General features: G+C 36.7%; 1 protein-coding gene across 4 annotated transcripts in view; it reads left to right on the forward strand.

The window, feature by feature from the left end:
- The window catches only part of ERBB4 (v-erb-b2 avian erythroblastic leukemia viral oncogene homolog 4), a 1,418,810-nt gene that overhangs the window by 1,369,861 nt on the left and 33,684 nt on the right, over nt 1-15,265 (forward strand). For all 4 annotated transcript variants that reach the window (XM_006891926.1, XM_006891927.1, XM_006891929.1 and 1 more), the window contains exons 23-25: nt 308-454; nt 4,031-4,128; nt 5,980-6,150. In XM_006891926.1, coding sequence (XP_006891988.1) covers nt 308-454; nt 4,031-4,128; nt 5,980-6,150 — 416 coding nt within the window. The remainder of the gene's footprint in view (nt 1-307; nt 455-4,030; nt 4,129-5,979; nt 6,151-15,265) is intronic.

Below are 15,265 nucleotides of genomic sequence, written 5' to 3' on the forward strand. Positions count from 1 at the left end.
AACTTGTGTTTATAAACATTAACCTACATTCTGAGGCGGAATAGGACCAGTTTTGTATTCTCTTCTTCACTGTATAGTGACTCTGTAACCCATTTGTAATTCCAGATAAGGGTAAGAAAATTGCATTTTCCACAAGACTTTGGGATTAGGCTTTGCTATCATGTATATAGGATTCTGAAGAAACTTTCTTCACATGGTCTTTTGATATTTTTTCTAGAGGTCATGGTTTTGCTATTGACAAAAGAGTGCTGGCTTGTTCAAAGTATGTTGTCCATATACTTACTTAAGAATTTGCTCTTCATTTTAGGAGTCACTATTTGGGAACTAATGACATTTGGAGGAAAGCCCTACGATGGAATTCCAACCCGAGAAATTCCTGATTTACTAGAGAAGGGGGAACGTTTGCCTCAGCCTCCCATCTGCACCATTGATGTTTATATGGTCATGGTCAAATGTAAGGCAGCAAAATAATTTAATCATCATCATTGTCATTCTTAGAAAAATAATAATGTCTATGGATTTGCTTGCATGGTGTTCCTCTGCACTGAAAAACATGAGTTCATAAATAATTATGTAAAGAATATATAAACATTTATTTGTTGTGCTTACTGTTAATATGAAATAATATTATACTTTTGTGTTAGGTAGTCAGAATTATATGACTCTTACTCTCCTTATAATTTCTGTTGTTGTATGCCATCAAGTCAGAACTGGGGGTTTTCAGAAGCAGTTAATCACACAGGAAGAGACTGTCAATCCTTCTCACTCATGAAGAAGCTGGTGGCTTTGAACTGCATGTCCTCAGGATTGCAGTGCACCTTTTTTACAACTAGACCATCAGAGCTTCCTTTATAATGTCTAGGACAATCTAATCGTCTATCCCAAAGAAATATAATTGTTGTTGATTTATGCCATGGAGTCAAAATCAACTCATAGTTGACTCTAGCAGATTTTCAAAAGTTATAAATCTCATGGGAGGAGACTGCCCATCTTTCTCCTGTGGAGCAGCTAGTGAATTTAAACCGCTTGCCTTTGGGGTAGAAGAGCAATTCTTTATTCACTTAGCCGGCAGAGCTCATCTAATCAACCACAGTAATCTTAGAAACTCATATAGGGTAATATAAAACTAAATAAATAATCTAAACCTAAAGTATGCTTAAAAATTGGCAGCTTTTAAAAATGGACTAAATGGAAATGTGTGTAGCACTTTTAATCAAGAGGAAAGTAGTGGGCCAAAGAGGAGGAGTATGAAAGAAAGAAACCTAAAAGAGTGAAAGGATTAATAATGTTTACTTTTTTCCAATTGGCTAGCTTGTTTACATCTCTCTTACGTTCTTTCTCCTTTTTTTTTTGTGCCCCAGATGCATATGTATTATACACATGTTTTGAAAGGCAAGGCTCTAATTTAAATAGAATTAGAGAACTCTCTGGAGGTGTCTGGGTTTCTTTTTTCTTTTTACTTAAGTGAGATTAACATGCAGCAATCTCTCTTGAATAATCTGGGTTTTCCCACGTTTGATTTCTACAGGGTTAGCAAAGAAGCAACTGGTGAAGGTGAATAAGCATTTTATTAATAAGAGACTTTGGACCCAGGTCTATTCAGATTTATATTCATGACATGTGTGATACATTCTGACAGTGAGGGAAGAAATAAAAAATGTGCTTTCTAGCCCAGGTCAGCATGCCCTTTTCTGTAAGTACAGTTCTGTTTACTCAACATTTAGTTAGAGAGAAGCTGATAACTCACTGTGAGGTTAACCTTTTATTATTCTAATAGATTCAGAAGCACCCATTTTTTTATCAGCATCTTGATGAGAAATTTAAAAAAAATAGGATGCACAAACAATCTAGGGCAGAGGTATGGATAGAAACTTTGAACTTTGTTAAAAGAAAAGAAAGGCGATTTTATGGTTCATAGGATGGTAGTCAAACACTTCCTAGAACATGAATGAAAATTAAACCTCAGAAAAGGGTAAAAGAAGCTTAATTAAGTTGGTAGATGTCTATAGAAGAAGATTCATAAAATTTATGTGTTATAGTATAATAAACTCAAAATTAGCACGACATAAAATTTCACTTACATGGTTTGACAAAATGATACAAAAATAACAAAACAATCTCAACTACTTGGCTCTTTTTTTAAGTTTTCATACCTAGAAGAGAGTTATTTGACAAGAAAATGAAGACAAGTATGGTATTTTTATTTTGTCATCAGATCAGCTAAAAAAAGAGCCTGTGGAGATAAGACCCACTTTATCTAGACTCCCTGCTAAATAATGGTGCACACCTTGAAAATTGCTGATAGTATTTTTCTGCTGGAAAGGGTAGTACTAAGATAAGCTAATGGCTATAACTGAACAAAACATTACCAATCACTTTGTATTAGGGTTGTTGGGGTTCCCCCCACACACACACAGGGGAAAAATAGCATGGGAAAGTTGCTTTCTAATTCTCCAACACTGAGTCTTATTCCTCATATCACTTTCCATGTGAAATAATACATTATATATCAATTATTTTTTCTATGTTGTTGTTGTTGTGTACTCTTTAGTCTGAATCAACCCATAGTCGACCCTCAGCAGATTTTCAGAGGCAGTTAATTGCTCCAGAGAAGATAATCCATCCCTTGCTCGCAGGGCAACTGGTGGTTTTGAACCAGTGCTTTCAGGATTTCAGTACAGCCTCTTACCACTAGGCCACCAGAGGTCTCTATCTTCTCTATAACTATTAAAAAAATGCTCACTAGAAGAATTTCTCACATCAAAGAAAAATGAAAATCCAGAGTCTCTGGTTTTCCTTACTTAAAAATAGGATTGAAAGACCCCAAACTAGGGCTTTCCCTGATTGGGTGTGACCCTGAGCAACTCACACCAGAACCACTTGCTGCAATCACAGGAGGCTTTATTGGCGGAGCTCCTGGACGACTTGTATCTCTCTCGCAGGAGACAGGGAAGTCGACCCCTAGCGGAAAAAGCAAGGGATTTTTATAGAGGGTCTAGGGGTTCTTTGGCGTGGAGTTTGCTCATTGGCTCTTCAGAAAAGCAGAAGTTCAGTCCCAGGTCAGCCATCTGCTGCTGATGTTAGTTAAGATATGGTTTTTCCAGTAATTGCTTGTTCAGTTTGTGGTCAGCTAGTTCCTAGAACGTAAACGTTTACACAAGATCAAAAGTATAGGTTCTTACAATACTGGGTGTGGGGACATTGTTTAGGAAATTTTCCTTTCAGGATCAGTATTTTTAAAAAATAAATTTTATTGTGAGTGACATACACTTCCTAAATAACATGCCTCTAGAAACTATGAACTTTGATAAACGATGCTAGTTATAGAAAGGCTTCAGGTCTTTTGTTCATAGGGTCGCTATGAGTTGGGCTTGACTCGACAGCAGTGAACAACAACAACAACAACAAGATGTATACTTATGGGGAGCTCTGGTGGCCTGGTGGCAGGAAGCTGCAACTACAATCCCAGAGGTGCACGGTTTGAATCCACCAGATGCTCTGCCGGGGAAGGGGGGGGCGATCTCCTCCTGTGCCAGTTGGATCTGATTTGACGGTACACGCACACAAAAATTTAAAAAAAAAAAAAAGATGTATACTTATATATGTTGTTGTTATTGTGTTGCATTGACTTGGATCCAATTCATAGCTGCCCTCCAGTGGGTTTTGAGAGGAAGTAAATCACATGGGAAGAGATTGTCCATATGTTCCAATTTATTATTTATGTTTAAAACAGATTATGATAATCCCATCTGTTGGATTCTTTTACTTTCCTTGTTTTTAGGTCATTATTATTTAAAATAATACACATATATTTATAGAGTAACTAGGGCAATGGGGGTAGGAGTGTGGAGTCAGTGAGACTGGCACCGAACAGGGTAGGCTTCAGAGCTGTTGTACACAGGGTTGCTGTGGTCACAGGTGACTCTACAGCTTGTAACAACAACAACGATTACTACTTAGCCTATGCTTTTATAGTCTAAATCTTGTTATAATTGTGGATATAGTGATTCTTTTTGATATAAATTTCTAGGTTGGATGATTGATGCTGACAGCAGACCTAAATTCAAGGAACTGGCTGCTGAATTCTCCAGGATGGCTCGAGACCCTCAGAGATACCTCGTTATTCAGGTTTGTGCATTTGGCTTATGTTTTTAAAATATCACTAGCAACATCACTGTGAAATAGGAACAACATTCAAGATTCAGAATTGTGAGAATCACTACTAACTTAAATGTGATGAATTGAGCAGAATAATATGTAAATGGTTTAATTGATGTTAGATCAACTCGAAGCTTCTTCCTTGGCTTTTAAGTGGCAATACTATTGAATAGCCAGATAACAGAGATTATCATTTACATAAAATGTTCCTTTCCTCAAACAAGCCTTCTCACACTCTTTGTATTAATATTATCTGTAAGTTTTTGTTCATTTCATTAGCATAATATTCCCTATCCAAAACCAAAATTTTAGTTTAATTTTGCCCATACTTGAAGATACTGAATTAAAAATTTCAATATATTAACATTTCATTTTATATTAAATATTTTAATTATGTTTTGTTTGGGGAGGTATGCAGCATCCAAGCAATAACTCAGATGCAAATGAAATGCTGTACATATGAATCAAATAACAGATCAAAATAACCTTTTATATGAAGACACTCAAAACTAGGACTTGATTCCTTAACAATAGTCATATAGTTCTCTATGATTATTTTTATGCAAACCATTAAAATTGCATTGATTTTGACTTTTTATTCCTACAAAACAAGCGAATCCTTATCTTCATATCAATAGGCCAACATGATAATAAGCGGGACCTGAAACATACTCTTAACGATTTCCAGCTGCTGCTGCTCAAATGAACTTTCATAAACTCATATTGTCTATGATGCTTATTTAACCTTAAAAAATGTTGTATTTAAGAAATAGCAAGAAAATAAATAGTGAGAAAGAAGATAACATGAATCTTCCCTTGTGTATAGTGGTTTTGAAAGTCATCATTTTGAAAATGTACCTTTTATACCATAGAACAAATTACAGAGTCAGTGTGCCATGGCAATTTTACATGTTGTTTGGTGAAACGAAACAAAATAACATATGAATTAAATAAATTAGAGAGTGATAAATTTATTTTCCTTTATAAAATTGTCATCAAGTCATAACATAATGATATCTTGGCAACCAGGCCTAGCTTTGATAACCAAAGAATTCTTATTATGTCAAAATATCCCTTGGCGTTCTGATTTCATTGTTTCCATAGGCACTTACCGTATTTCTTTGGTATTTACCTTAATACATCTAATCTGTTAGTTGACAGCTCTATTGATCTAGTGTGTAAGGTAATTGCAAGGTACTGGTGCATAAGGTATTGCACTGACAACCTGTGGGTATGTGGTTCAAATCACACAGTGGTTTGGGAAAAGATGGATAATCTCCAGTGTAATTTACAAGCCTCTGAATATTGACTGGAGGGCAGCTATGAATGAGTTCTGACTTAACAGCACAAAACAACAATAAAACAACCAGTTATATAAGTCTTCTTTCTTTATAAAATGTTATTATGATGAAGATTGTTTATTAATGACTACACTGGTTTTTTCCAATGACTTATTTTGGTTATGTGTATAATATATAATATGTAATATATAATATATAAATTTATTCTATATATACTTCTCTGCATTGCTATCAACGCATAGCTGACCCTACAGTGAGTTTTCAGAGGCTTTAAATAACACTGGAGGAGATTGAAATCTTTCTCCCATGAGGTAGTTGATGGATTTGAACTTGCCCACCCTTGAGCTCACAGCTCAATTTCCTACTGACTAGGCCACCAGAGCTCTTATATGTATTTGTATATGTGCATGTGTCTGTGTGTATACACACACACACACACACACAATGCACATATATTCCAAATGAAGGAAAGAATCATAACATTATATTCATTTGTGTTTGTTTGCTGATGGTCCTTTAGGGTGATGATCGTATGAAACTTCCCAGTCCAAATGACAGCAAGTTCTTTCAGAATCTGTTAGATGAAGAGGATTTAGAAGACATGATGGATGCTGAGGAGTACCTGGTCCCTCAGGCCTTCAACATCCCCCCTCCCATCTACACTTCCAGAGCAAGAATTGACTCAAATAGGGTAAGAGTGAATTACAAACAAATATTATGCTATTTCCAAGAGGTAAAGTCCTATAGAATAGAGTGGAGGCAGTAAAATTACAAAATAATTACATACCTCAAATTGATGTGATTCCTAGATTAAAAGTATACCACAAGCACTAAAAATATGCTAAACTTGCCATATAGAGTTAATTTTGGAAATAAGTATGGGCAGTGCCATATGTCAACTGGAAAAACATTTCCTTTATCTGAAGTAAGTTAAAACCAATCTTAGTTTTTTAAAGCCTAAGAAAACTCAAAGCAATAAAATTTTACATGTATGTAATTAAGTGAAAATGATTTAAGTAGAATTTTTTTCCTTTTTTTAATTGATATTTTAATGAAAGTTTATAAAGAACTTGGGTTTCCAATTGCTCATTGTTGCACATTTTCTCCCCATCTCCCATACCCCTATCATATTCTTTCTTTGTTATACAGTCATTGCCCACCCCCAGACCACTTTACTGTGCAGCTCTTATTCTGTCTGGACCCTTGTCATGCCAATAATGCCTAATTTTATATTCCTTTTATACAGTTCTCTCCCTCATCTGTTTCAAGATCGTGTAGATTATTTATCCCCTCTGTTCTTCATTTCCCCCCACCCCCATGTCAGTCCTGTTTTATAACAGTGGCATTATGCCATATTTGCCTTTTTGTACTGCGATATTTAACTCAGCATAATGTCCACCAGGGTCACCCATTTTGTATAATGATTCATGAGTTCCTTGTTTTTTAATGCAGCATAGTATTCCATTGTGTAAATGTACCAAAGCTTCTCTATCCATTTGTTTGTTGATGGACATTTAGGTTGTTTCCAACTCTTTGCTATTGTGAACAAAACTACAATAAACATGGGTGTGCATATATCTACTAAGGTGGCAGCTATGGTTTCTTTAGAGTATATTCCCAGTATTGGAATTGCTCTGTCAAGTATTTCTATTTCTAACTTTTTGAGCAAGCTCCATACAGCCTTCCATAATGGTTGAACCATTTTACACTTCCATCAGTAGTAAATAAGGGTTCCAGCTTCTTGACAACCTCAGCAGCATTTGTTGTTTGCTGTTCTGTTGAATTTTGCTATTCTTACTGGAGTGAGATGATATCTCATAGTTGTTTTGATTTACATCTCTCTTAGAGCTAGGGATTTTGAACATTGCTTCATGTGCTTGTTGGCCATCTGAATGTCTTCTTTGGTGAATTGTTTAAGTAGACTTTTTACTTCTTTTTAGTAAGCTGGCGATATTACTGATTAGTCAAAAAGTACTAAGAGTACAACATTAAATAGTTCCTGTCAAGATAAAACACTGAATACATAAAAGTTTGCAATTATTTGAGCTAAGTAGTTTTATTGGTAGGTCTGCCATTTCTAAATTATAGATTTATATTGAAAATAAATTTTAGAAAAACATTTACATTTAATTTTAAATGTTATACCTGGTGGGCACTCTTGTTTTGTTTGAGGGTCCTTGTGGAATGTTTGGTTGTGGTTATTTATCTTGTTGTTGTTGTTTTTAATTTAAGCCTCTTGTTTAGAATCAGCATAATCTTGTAGAGGGCCTTTGTATTTAAGATCAGGTCCTTGTCTTCACTTTGGAAATTGGGGGAAGCAGCTGGACTCTGAAAAGTGGGCTCTCCTGTTTTAGTTGAGGGTCCATGTGAAATGTTTAGTTGTGGGTTTGTTTTGTTTTGGGGTTTTTTCCTTTTTTTGGTTTATTTTTTTTTTTTGTTTGTTTAATTTAAGCTTCTAGTTTATAGTCAATACCACCTTGGTGGAGGGCCTTTGTATTTAAAAGTCTGTTGGTCCTCAGGGCCTAGTATTATTATATTATGGAAGAACATTCCTCTAAGTGGTACAGTACTCTTCTGTCAATATGCTGTACTAAGGTAACCTGGTGTTGTTATGATGCTGAACCTTGTGCTATTAGAGTGTCAAATGCCATAATGGTTACGCATGGTAGACAGTGTTTGATGGAGCTCCTAGAGTAAGACAGATTTGGAAGCAGGAGTGGCATTCACTTCCTAAACAACATGCCTCTGAAAACTCCATGACCTTAGAGAAATGACAATAGTTATAGAAAGAGTTCAGGTCTTTTGCCATCGTGTTGTCTGCAACTCATAGCAACCCTATGTACAATAGCCCTAAACTCTGCTCTATGCTATGCCAGTCTCACCATCTCTGACACACCACCCCCATTACCCCAGTCACTGAATCATCCATCTCATTGAGGGTCTTCCTCTCCTGTACTGTCCCTCTACCCTCCCAAGCATGACATCCTTCTCCAAGGACTGGTCCCTCCTTGCAACATGTCCAGATTATGTTAGATGAAGCTGCAGAATCCTTGCGTCAAGGAGCAGCCTGGCTTCACCCTCTCCAGGACAAATCTGTTTTCCTAGCAGTCCATGGTATATGCAATACTCTTCTCCAGCACCACAGCTCAAAGGCATCAATTCTCCTTCTATCCTCCTTAATCATTGTCCAGCTCTCTGATGCATAGCAAATGATTGCAAAGATTATGGCCTGTATCAGGCACACCATATATGTTGGAGAAAGTGTAATCAGAGTGCTTCTTAGAGGTAAGGATGATGAAATGTCATCTCATTTACTTTGGGCATGTTGTTAGGAGGAGCTGTTCTTTGGAAAGGAACATCATGCCTCAAAAGGTAGAGTCAGATAGAGGAAGACCCTCAGTGAGCTGAATTGACACAGTGACTGCAGCAATGAGACCAAGTATATCAGAGATGATAAGGATGGTGCAGGATTGGACAGGGTCCAGATCTGCTGTTCATAGGGCTGCTATAGTTGTACTTGACTCAATGGCACTTAACAACAACCAGAAGACTCCATCTGAGTAGTTGGGTGAACATTTGGTTAGCAATGCAAAACCCTATATACTTTAAACACCCAGTTACTTTATTTCAATGATGAAGGAATTGTATTAGATAATTAATCTCCTTTCAGTTTTTAAAACTATATCCTCATACAGTGACTTCAAAATAATTTGTGTGTTTTATGCATATGTGTATCTTCTAAAAGCTATCTAATTTGAGCAAAAAAAATTTAAGTTACAACTACACATACTTGGAAAACCTAAGGACACAATTTAAGGGAGCATCTAAAAGCAAAATGATGTAGTGGGAGAATTTTACAGTGATATAACAAGATTATTCTGGTTACAATGTACCAAGGATCAATACTAATTCTAACAACTGCACTTGATGATAAATTATTGTAGTCTTAGGATATTGGTTTTGCATTTCATCCAAAATATGTCACAGTTTCCTGAACAATATCCTTGACATCATGTTTGGTATTATTATTATTATTATTATTCCACTATTAAATTAGAAAAGGGAACTCTTTTTGTTAAAAAAAAGAGTTCTACGTATCTATTTCACTTAAAGTATTTTCCATGTAAGTAGTAATGTTTAGAGTTGTTCAATTTATTGTAATGAAGCAGTGAGTTGAGTAGCAGACTGGATTTGTCATAGACTTTGCACTATGTTGGAAGATGGAAGAATAAAATAGGAAGAAGAAACTTTTGCCTTCAAAGTATTCATAATCTACTTTGAAATTAGCTCTCATCAAGTTGATTCAATCTCATGGCAACCTCCTGTGTTTCAGGGTAGAATTGTGTTCCACAGGGGTTTCAGTGGCAAATTTTTCAGAATTAAATCCTCAGGTCAGTCTTCTGAGACATCTCTCAAACACAAATATAGTGCTGTTGAGTTTGTTCTGACTTGTGATTTTCCATCTGGTTTCTAAAGGTATAAATTGTGATGAGAAGAGATGGCCCATCTTTCTCCCAGGAAGCCAGGAAAGAATTTCATTTTTCTGGTCTCCGCTGTGTAGAGTACATCTTCTCTGTCAGTAGAAATATGGAAGTGATAAATGTTGTTAGATTTTTTTCTTATATGATCTATAATCCCATTGTCACTAACTGCTGAGGCATTTTTGGACATCTGTACTAGGAAATGTATTGGTCCTTCCCACTTGCCAGTCCCTGCAGTTCATTCTGCGCTATGCTTTACCTCACTATCCTTTACACTCAGAATTACTCGGGGCCGTGAATGTTGTCTAGTGAGGATGTTGTTTGAAACACAGGTCATATCTTTTGCACAACTGTGATACTTGCTTTAATTTGGAAATATTGGCGGGTTGCTTTATAGAGTTTAACAAAGCACATACTTCCTTTATGCGTCAAGAGAATGTTTTCTTTTTAAATGTGATAATAGACTGCAGTCTTCAATATGTTTTGAAGCTCAACATCAAGGAAACAAAGATTCTCACAACTGGGCCAATTGGCAGCATTAGTATAAATGGTGATGAGATTGAGATAGTTCATAGTTTTAGTTTGCTTGGCTCCACAGTCAGTACCTTTGGTACCAGAAGTCAGGGAATCAAGAGATGAATTGCATTGGGAAAGCCAACTGTGAGGGACCTCTCAAGAGTACTGAAGAACAATGGCATCAGGCTGGAGACTAAGGTGTGCGCCTGATCCAGGCTATAGTCTTCACAATTGCATGCTGTGTATTGGAGAGCTAGACAGTGACTAGGGATGATAGAAAGAGAATTGATACCTTTGAGCTGTGGTGCTGGAGAAGAGTGTTGAATATACCATGGACTGCTAGGAGAACAAACAGTTTTGTTTTGGAGAAGGTGAAGCCAGGCTGCTCCTTGGAGTCAAGGATTCTGAAGCTTCGTCTGACATACTTTGGGCATGTTGCAAGGAGGGGCTGGTCCTTGGAGAGGGACATCATGTTTAGGAGAGTGGATGGACGGCGCAGGAGAGGAAGACCCTCGATGAGATGGATCGATACAGTGATTGGGGCAGTGGGCGTTTTTGTTTCAGAGACAATGAGGTTGGCACAGGATAGAGCAAGGTTTAGGGCTCTTGTACATAGAGTTGCTATGAGTCGCAAGCGACTCAGCACTATATAGCAACAATAATGATATAAAATTGTATTTCTTACTCTTTTAAGTTATTGGTGATCACATTATATCAGAAATGCCTCAGATTCTAATTTCCCACTAATTTGAGAGTGTCCCTCACTCAAACTTATATACATACACAGTGTCAAGTGACTTTCTTGTTCAACACTTTCTTTACCAGTTATTTTTTTTTTAATTGAATGTATTGCTTCAGTTGTACTATTTGTTAGGTTTACATTTCTTTAACAAAATAGGGTTTCCCTCTGTTTTGTTCCATTGGCATTGATCTCCATGCCTTCCTGGAGACTTTCAAGGAGTTTAAGATGCTGTATTTCATTACACACAATGATAAACTATGTTTAGTATAAGCTCTGGATTTATTGTTTGACTAAATCTTTAGCAGTTAAACTAAAAACAATCTATTCTTGAGTCTCTTAAGAAATAAAGATGATTTTCATACTTCTTTCTCAAATTGAATATAATGTTTTATTCTCTATAGAGTTTTCCATTTTTATTGCCAAATAATTGTCTTTCCTTTATCACATTCCCCTGTGATATTATAAGTTTTTATCCTTCAGTCTTTAAAATACTAAGGTCACTCCATAAATACAAGTATATAATAATACTTGTAGATGCATGTTAACATTATACTTAACCATAATAGAGAAGGGTAAATCTTTAGAACACAGAGAATCAGAATTATTTTTCCCCCTTAGTTAGAATCTTCAGAAGTGGGGAAGAATAAATGCTTTCCCATAAATGCAAACATAAAATACATTATCAACTGTACATAAAACATCACACTCTCAGACATACACAGTAAACTCCTATTATCATCCCTATCACATAATCGTTTTGTCTTCTCTTTTGTAACTTTCATTTCTTTCCCTTAGTATATATGTTCCTTTCTAGATATTTGTTTAATCGAGATTTTCCCTGGATAAAAACGTTACACATGTGTTTTGCTCCTGACCCTAGTTTTATAGATCAATTCCAAGTTTAGTAATTTGTACCACTGAGGTAAACTGCTATATAAATGGTGGCTGCATAAATCATTATTTATCGGTAGAGTATCAGAGCTGAAATATGTATTAAAGATTTCTAGTACAAACTTACTCATTTTACAAATATTTACACTAAAATTGTTGTTGTTAGATGTCGTTGAGATGGGTATGACTCAGAGTAACCCTATAAACAGCAGATCAGATCACTGTACTATCCTGTGCTATCCACATAATCTCTGACACAGTCAAGCCCATTGCCACAGTCGTGGCATCAATTCACCTAGTTAAGAGTATTTCTTTCTTTAGCCACTCATCCACCTTCCCATACATGATGTCTTTCTTTAAGGAATCACCAAATGGCAGCATCAGGATGGATGGTGAAGAGATTGAGATTGTTCATATCTTTAGTTTGCTTGTCTCCACAGTCAACACTCTTGGCACCAGTAGCCAGGAAATTAAAAGGCGCGTTGCCATGGGAAAGTCTGCTGTTAGGGACCTCTCCAAAGTGCTGAAGAGCAATGGTGTCTCTCTGGAGACTAAGGTGTGTTTGATACAGGCCTGGTCTTCGCAATCACTTGTTATGCATCAGAGAGTTGGACAATGACCAAGGAGGATAGAAGGAGAATTGATGCCTTTGAGCTGTGGTGCTGGAGAAGAGTATTGAGAATACTATGGACTGCTAGGAAAACAAACAGATTTGTCCTGGAAAGGGTTAAACCGGTTGGCTCCTTGGAGGCAAGGATTCTGGGGCTCCGTCTAACATACTTTCGACATATTGTGAGGAGAGACTTGTCCTTGGAGAGGACATCATGCTTGGGAGGGTGGAGGGACAGCGCAGGAGTGGAAGGCCCTCTATGAGGTGGATTGATTGAGTGGGATAATCGGAATGGGAGTGTCAGAGACAGTGCAATTGGCACAGGACAGAGCAGAGTTTAGGGCTGTTGTACATAGGGTCGCTATGAGTCGTAAGCGACTAGACGGCACATAACAACAACAACAAGTAGCATACCCAAAATATGTGAGATGAAGCTTCATGGTCTTTGCCTCAACAAGCACTCTAGCTGTACCTTCTCCCATACATATCTGTTTGTTCTTTGTGCAGTCTATGGAATCTTCAGCACTCTTTTCCAACTCTACAGTTCAAAGGCATCAATTCTTTTGTCATCTTTAGTCTTTGTCTGGCTGTCAGATGCATAGTCAGTGATGATGGCCTAAATTAAGCATTTCTTTATCTTCAAACTGCCATCATTGCACCTCAATAATTTAGAGAGGTCCCCAACTACAGAATTTCCTAGTTCAATATGTGTCCTGATCTCTTGACTGCTGGTACCAAGTGCATTGACTGTGGATCCAGGATCCAAGTAAGATGAAGTCACTGACAGTCTCAATCCTTTCTCCATCCATCATGATGTTACCTCTTGGTTCAATGGCGAGTATTTTTGTTTTCTTGATCTTGAAATACAATCAATATTACGGGTTACAATATTTAACCTTCTGTAGCAAGTGCTTTAAATCCTCCCCATCTTTCAGCAAGCAAGGTTGTGTCATCTGTATAACAAAAGTTATTGATGTCTTCCTCCAATTCTGATGCCACATTTTCTTCAGAGAGTTCAGCTTCTCAAATAATTTGCTCAGCATATAGCTTAAATACACTACAAATAGAAAAGATAAAACCATTTCCGTTGTGTATCTTAAAGGAGGAATTAGGAAGCCATGCTTCAATCTCTTATATCTATGTCTGGTATTTGATCTAATCATCTTTCATTGTTATTATTTACTTGTCCCAACAATGGAAATCTTGATTTTGACTTGAAGTCTAATGAGATTTAGTCTCAACCTCCTGCTGAGCATGCACTGAGAAGCCAGAAGCCCTGCTATTATTTTGCCTTTTGTGTTTATATTTCTGTAAGACTTCCTGTAACCAAAAGCTTCCAGCCTCCCTTCTAAAGGAGAATGGTCCACTCCATTTTAAATTTTTATTGGTGAAATGATAAACATTTTATAGATGTCCACCTGACCACATGCTTAAGATGAGTTTGTTACAGGTATCTGATCTTCCCTGGACTAGAATTTCCGAGCAGGAAAATATGAAGGCATTTCAAACAAATAATTCAAAGGCTGAGTTTGTGTCAGGCTCTTTTGGAAAAGTCTTCTCCTCCAACATAATTGACATTCATTGTACGTTTATATGGCAAGAGACTGGATAAAAGTCCTAGAATTGCTGTCAGTGTGCCAATCTTAATTCATTTGTTCTCACATAAACATTTGGTTACCTGTCTCTGTAAAATTTCAATAATGCCATCTTAAGAATGAGCAAAATATTCTTTTCTTATTTATTTTTGGGGATTATTTTGCAAGTATACAGTAGGTCCAAGCCTGCACAATAAGACCTGAGATATTTAGTGAGGTTTAAATACTATAGTAATTACCTAGGATTGATGTAACTTAGAACCATAAATTGAGTGGTTATAAGGGGAAAAAAGTGTATTGTTCCACAGTTCCGGAAGCTGAGTTAGAATTCCAAGCATTGGTAGGCCATGATCTCTTTGAAGCCTATAAAGATGGATCTTTTCTTATCTCTTCCTGCTTCTTGAAGCCCTAGATATTTCTTGAATGGCAATATTTTCAAATAGCCACCATTCCCCTCTTGGTCTCTGTGTGTGTGTGTGTGTATTATTTTTTGTAGAACATCAATTTGTTGTCAGTTTTCTTTGACTGTGGTAACTTACTGTGATTCTGAAAGCTATAAACTATTACCAGTATTTCTAATACAAATAGTATCATTAGTGGTGGATAGATTTCAGTGGTGCTTCTAGACAGTAACAGATATGGGAAAAGGATCTGATGATTATACTTCTAAAAAATTGGACAGTGCAAAGCTTATGAAGAGTAGCAGAATATTGTTTCGTATACTCTCTGGTTGAACCTCTCAGCTTTGGAAGGCACTCAAAATATGAAAAAGCTGCCTCCCCAAAGTAGAGTCCACATTACTAATGTGGACGGTGCAAAGCAGAGAACAGTATAGATGCCGCCTTAACCGAAATCAAATCAAAATCCTCACAGCTGGACCAAGAGGAATATAATTTTAGACATAGACAACGTTGAAGGATGCCAAGGGTCTCATTTTACATAGACAACATTGAAGGATGCCAAGGGTCTCA

Source organism: Elephantulus edwardii, unplaced genomic scaffold, assembly GCF_000299155.1.
Source record: "Elephantulus edwardii isolate Elephantulus edwardi_28Jun2011 unplaced genomic scaffold, EleEdw1.0 scaffold00106, whole genome shotgun sequence".
Lineage (NCBI taxonomy): Eukaryota > Metazoa > Chordata > Mammalia > Macroscelidea > Macroscelididae > Elephantulus > Elephantulus edwardii.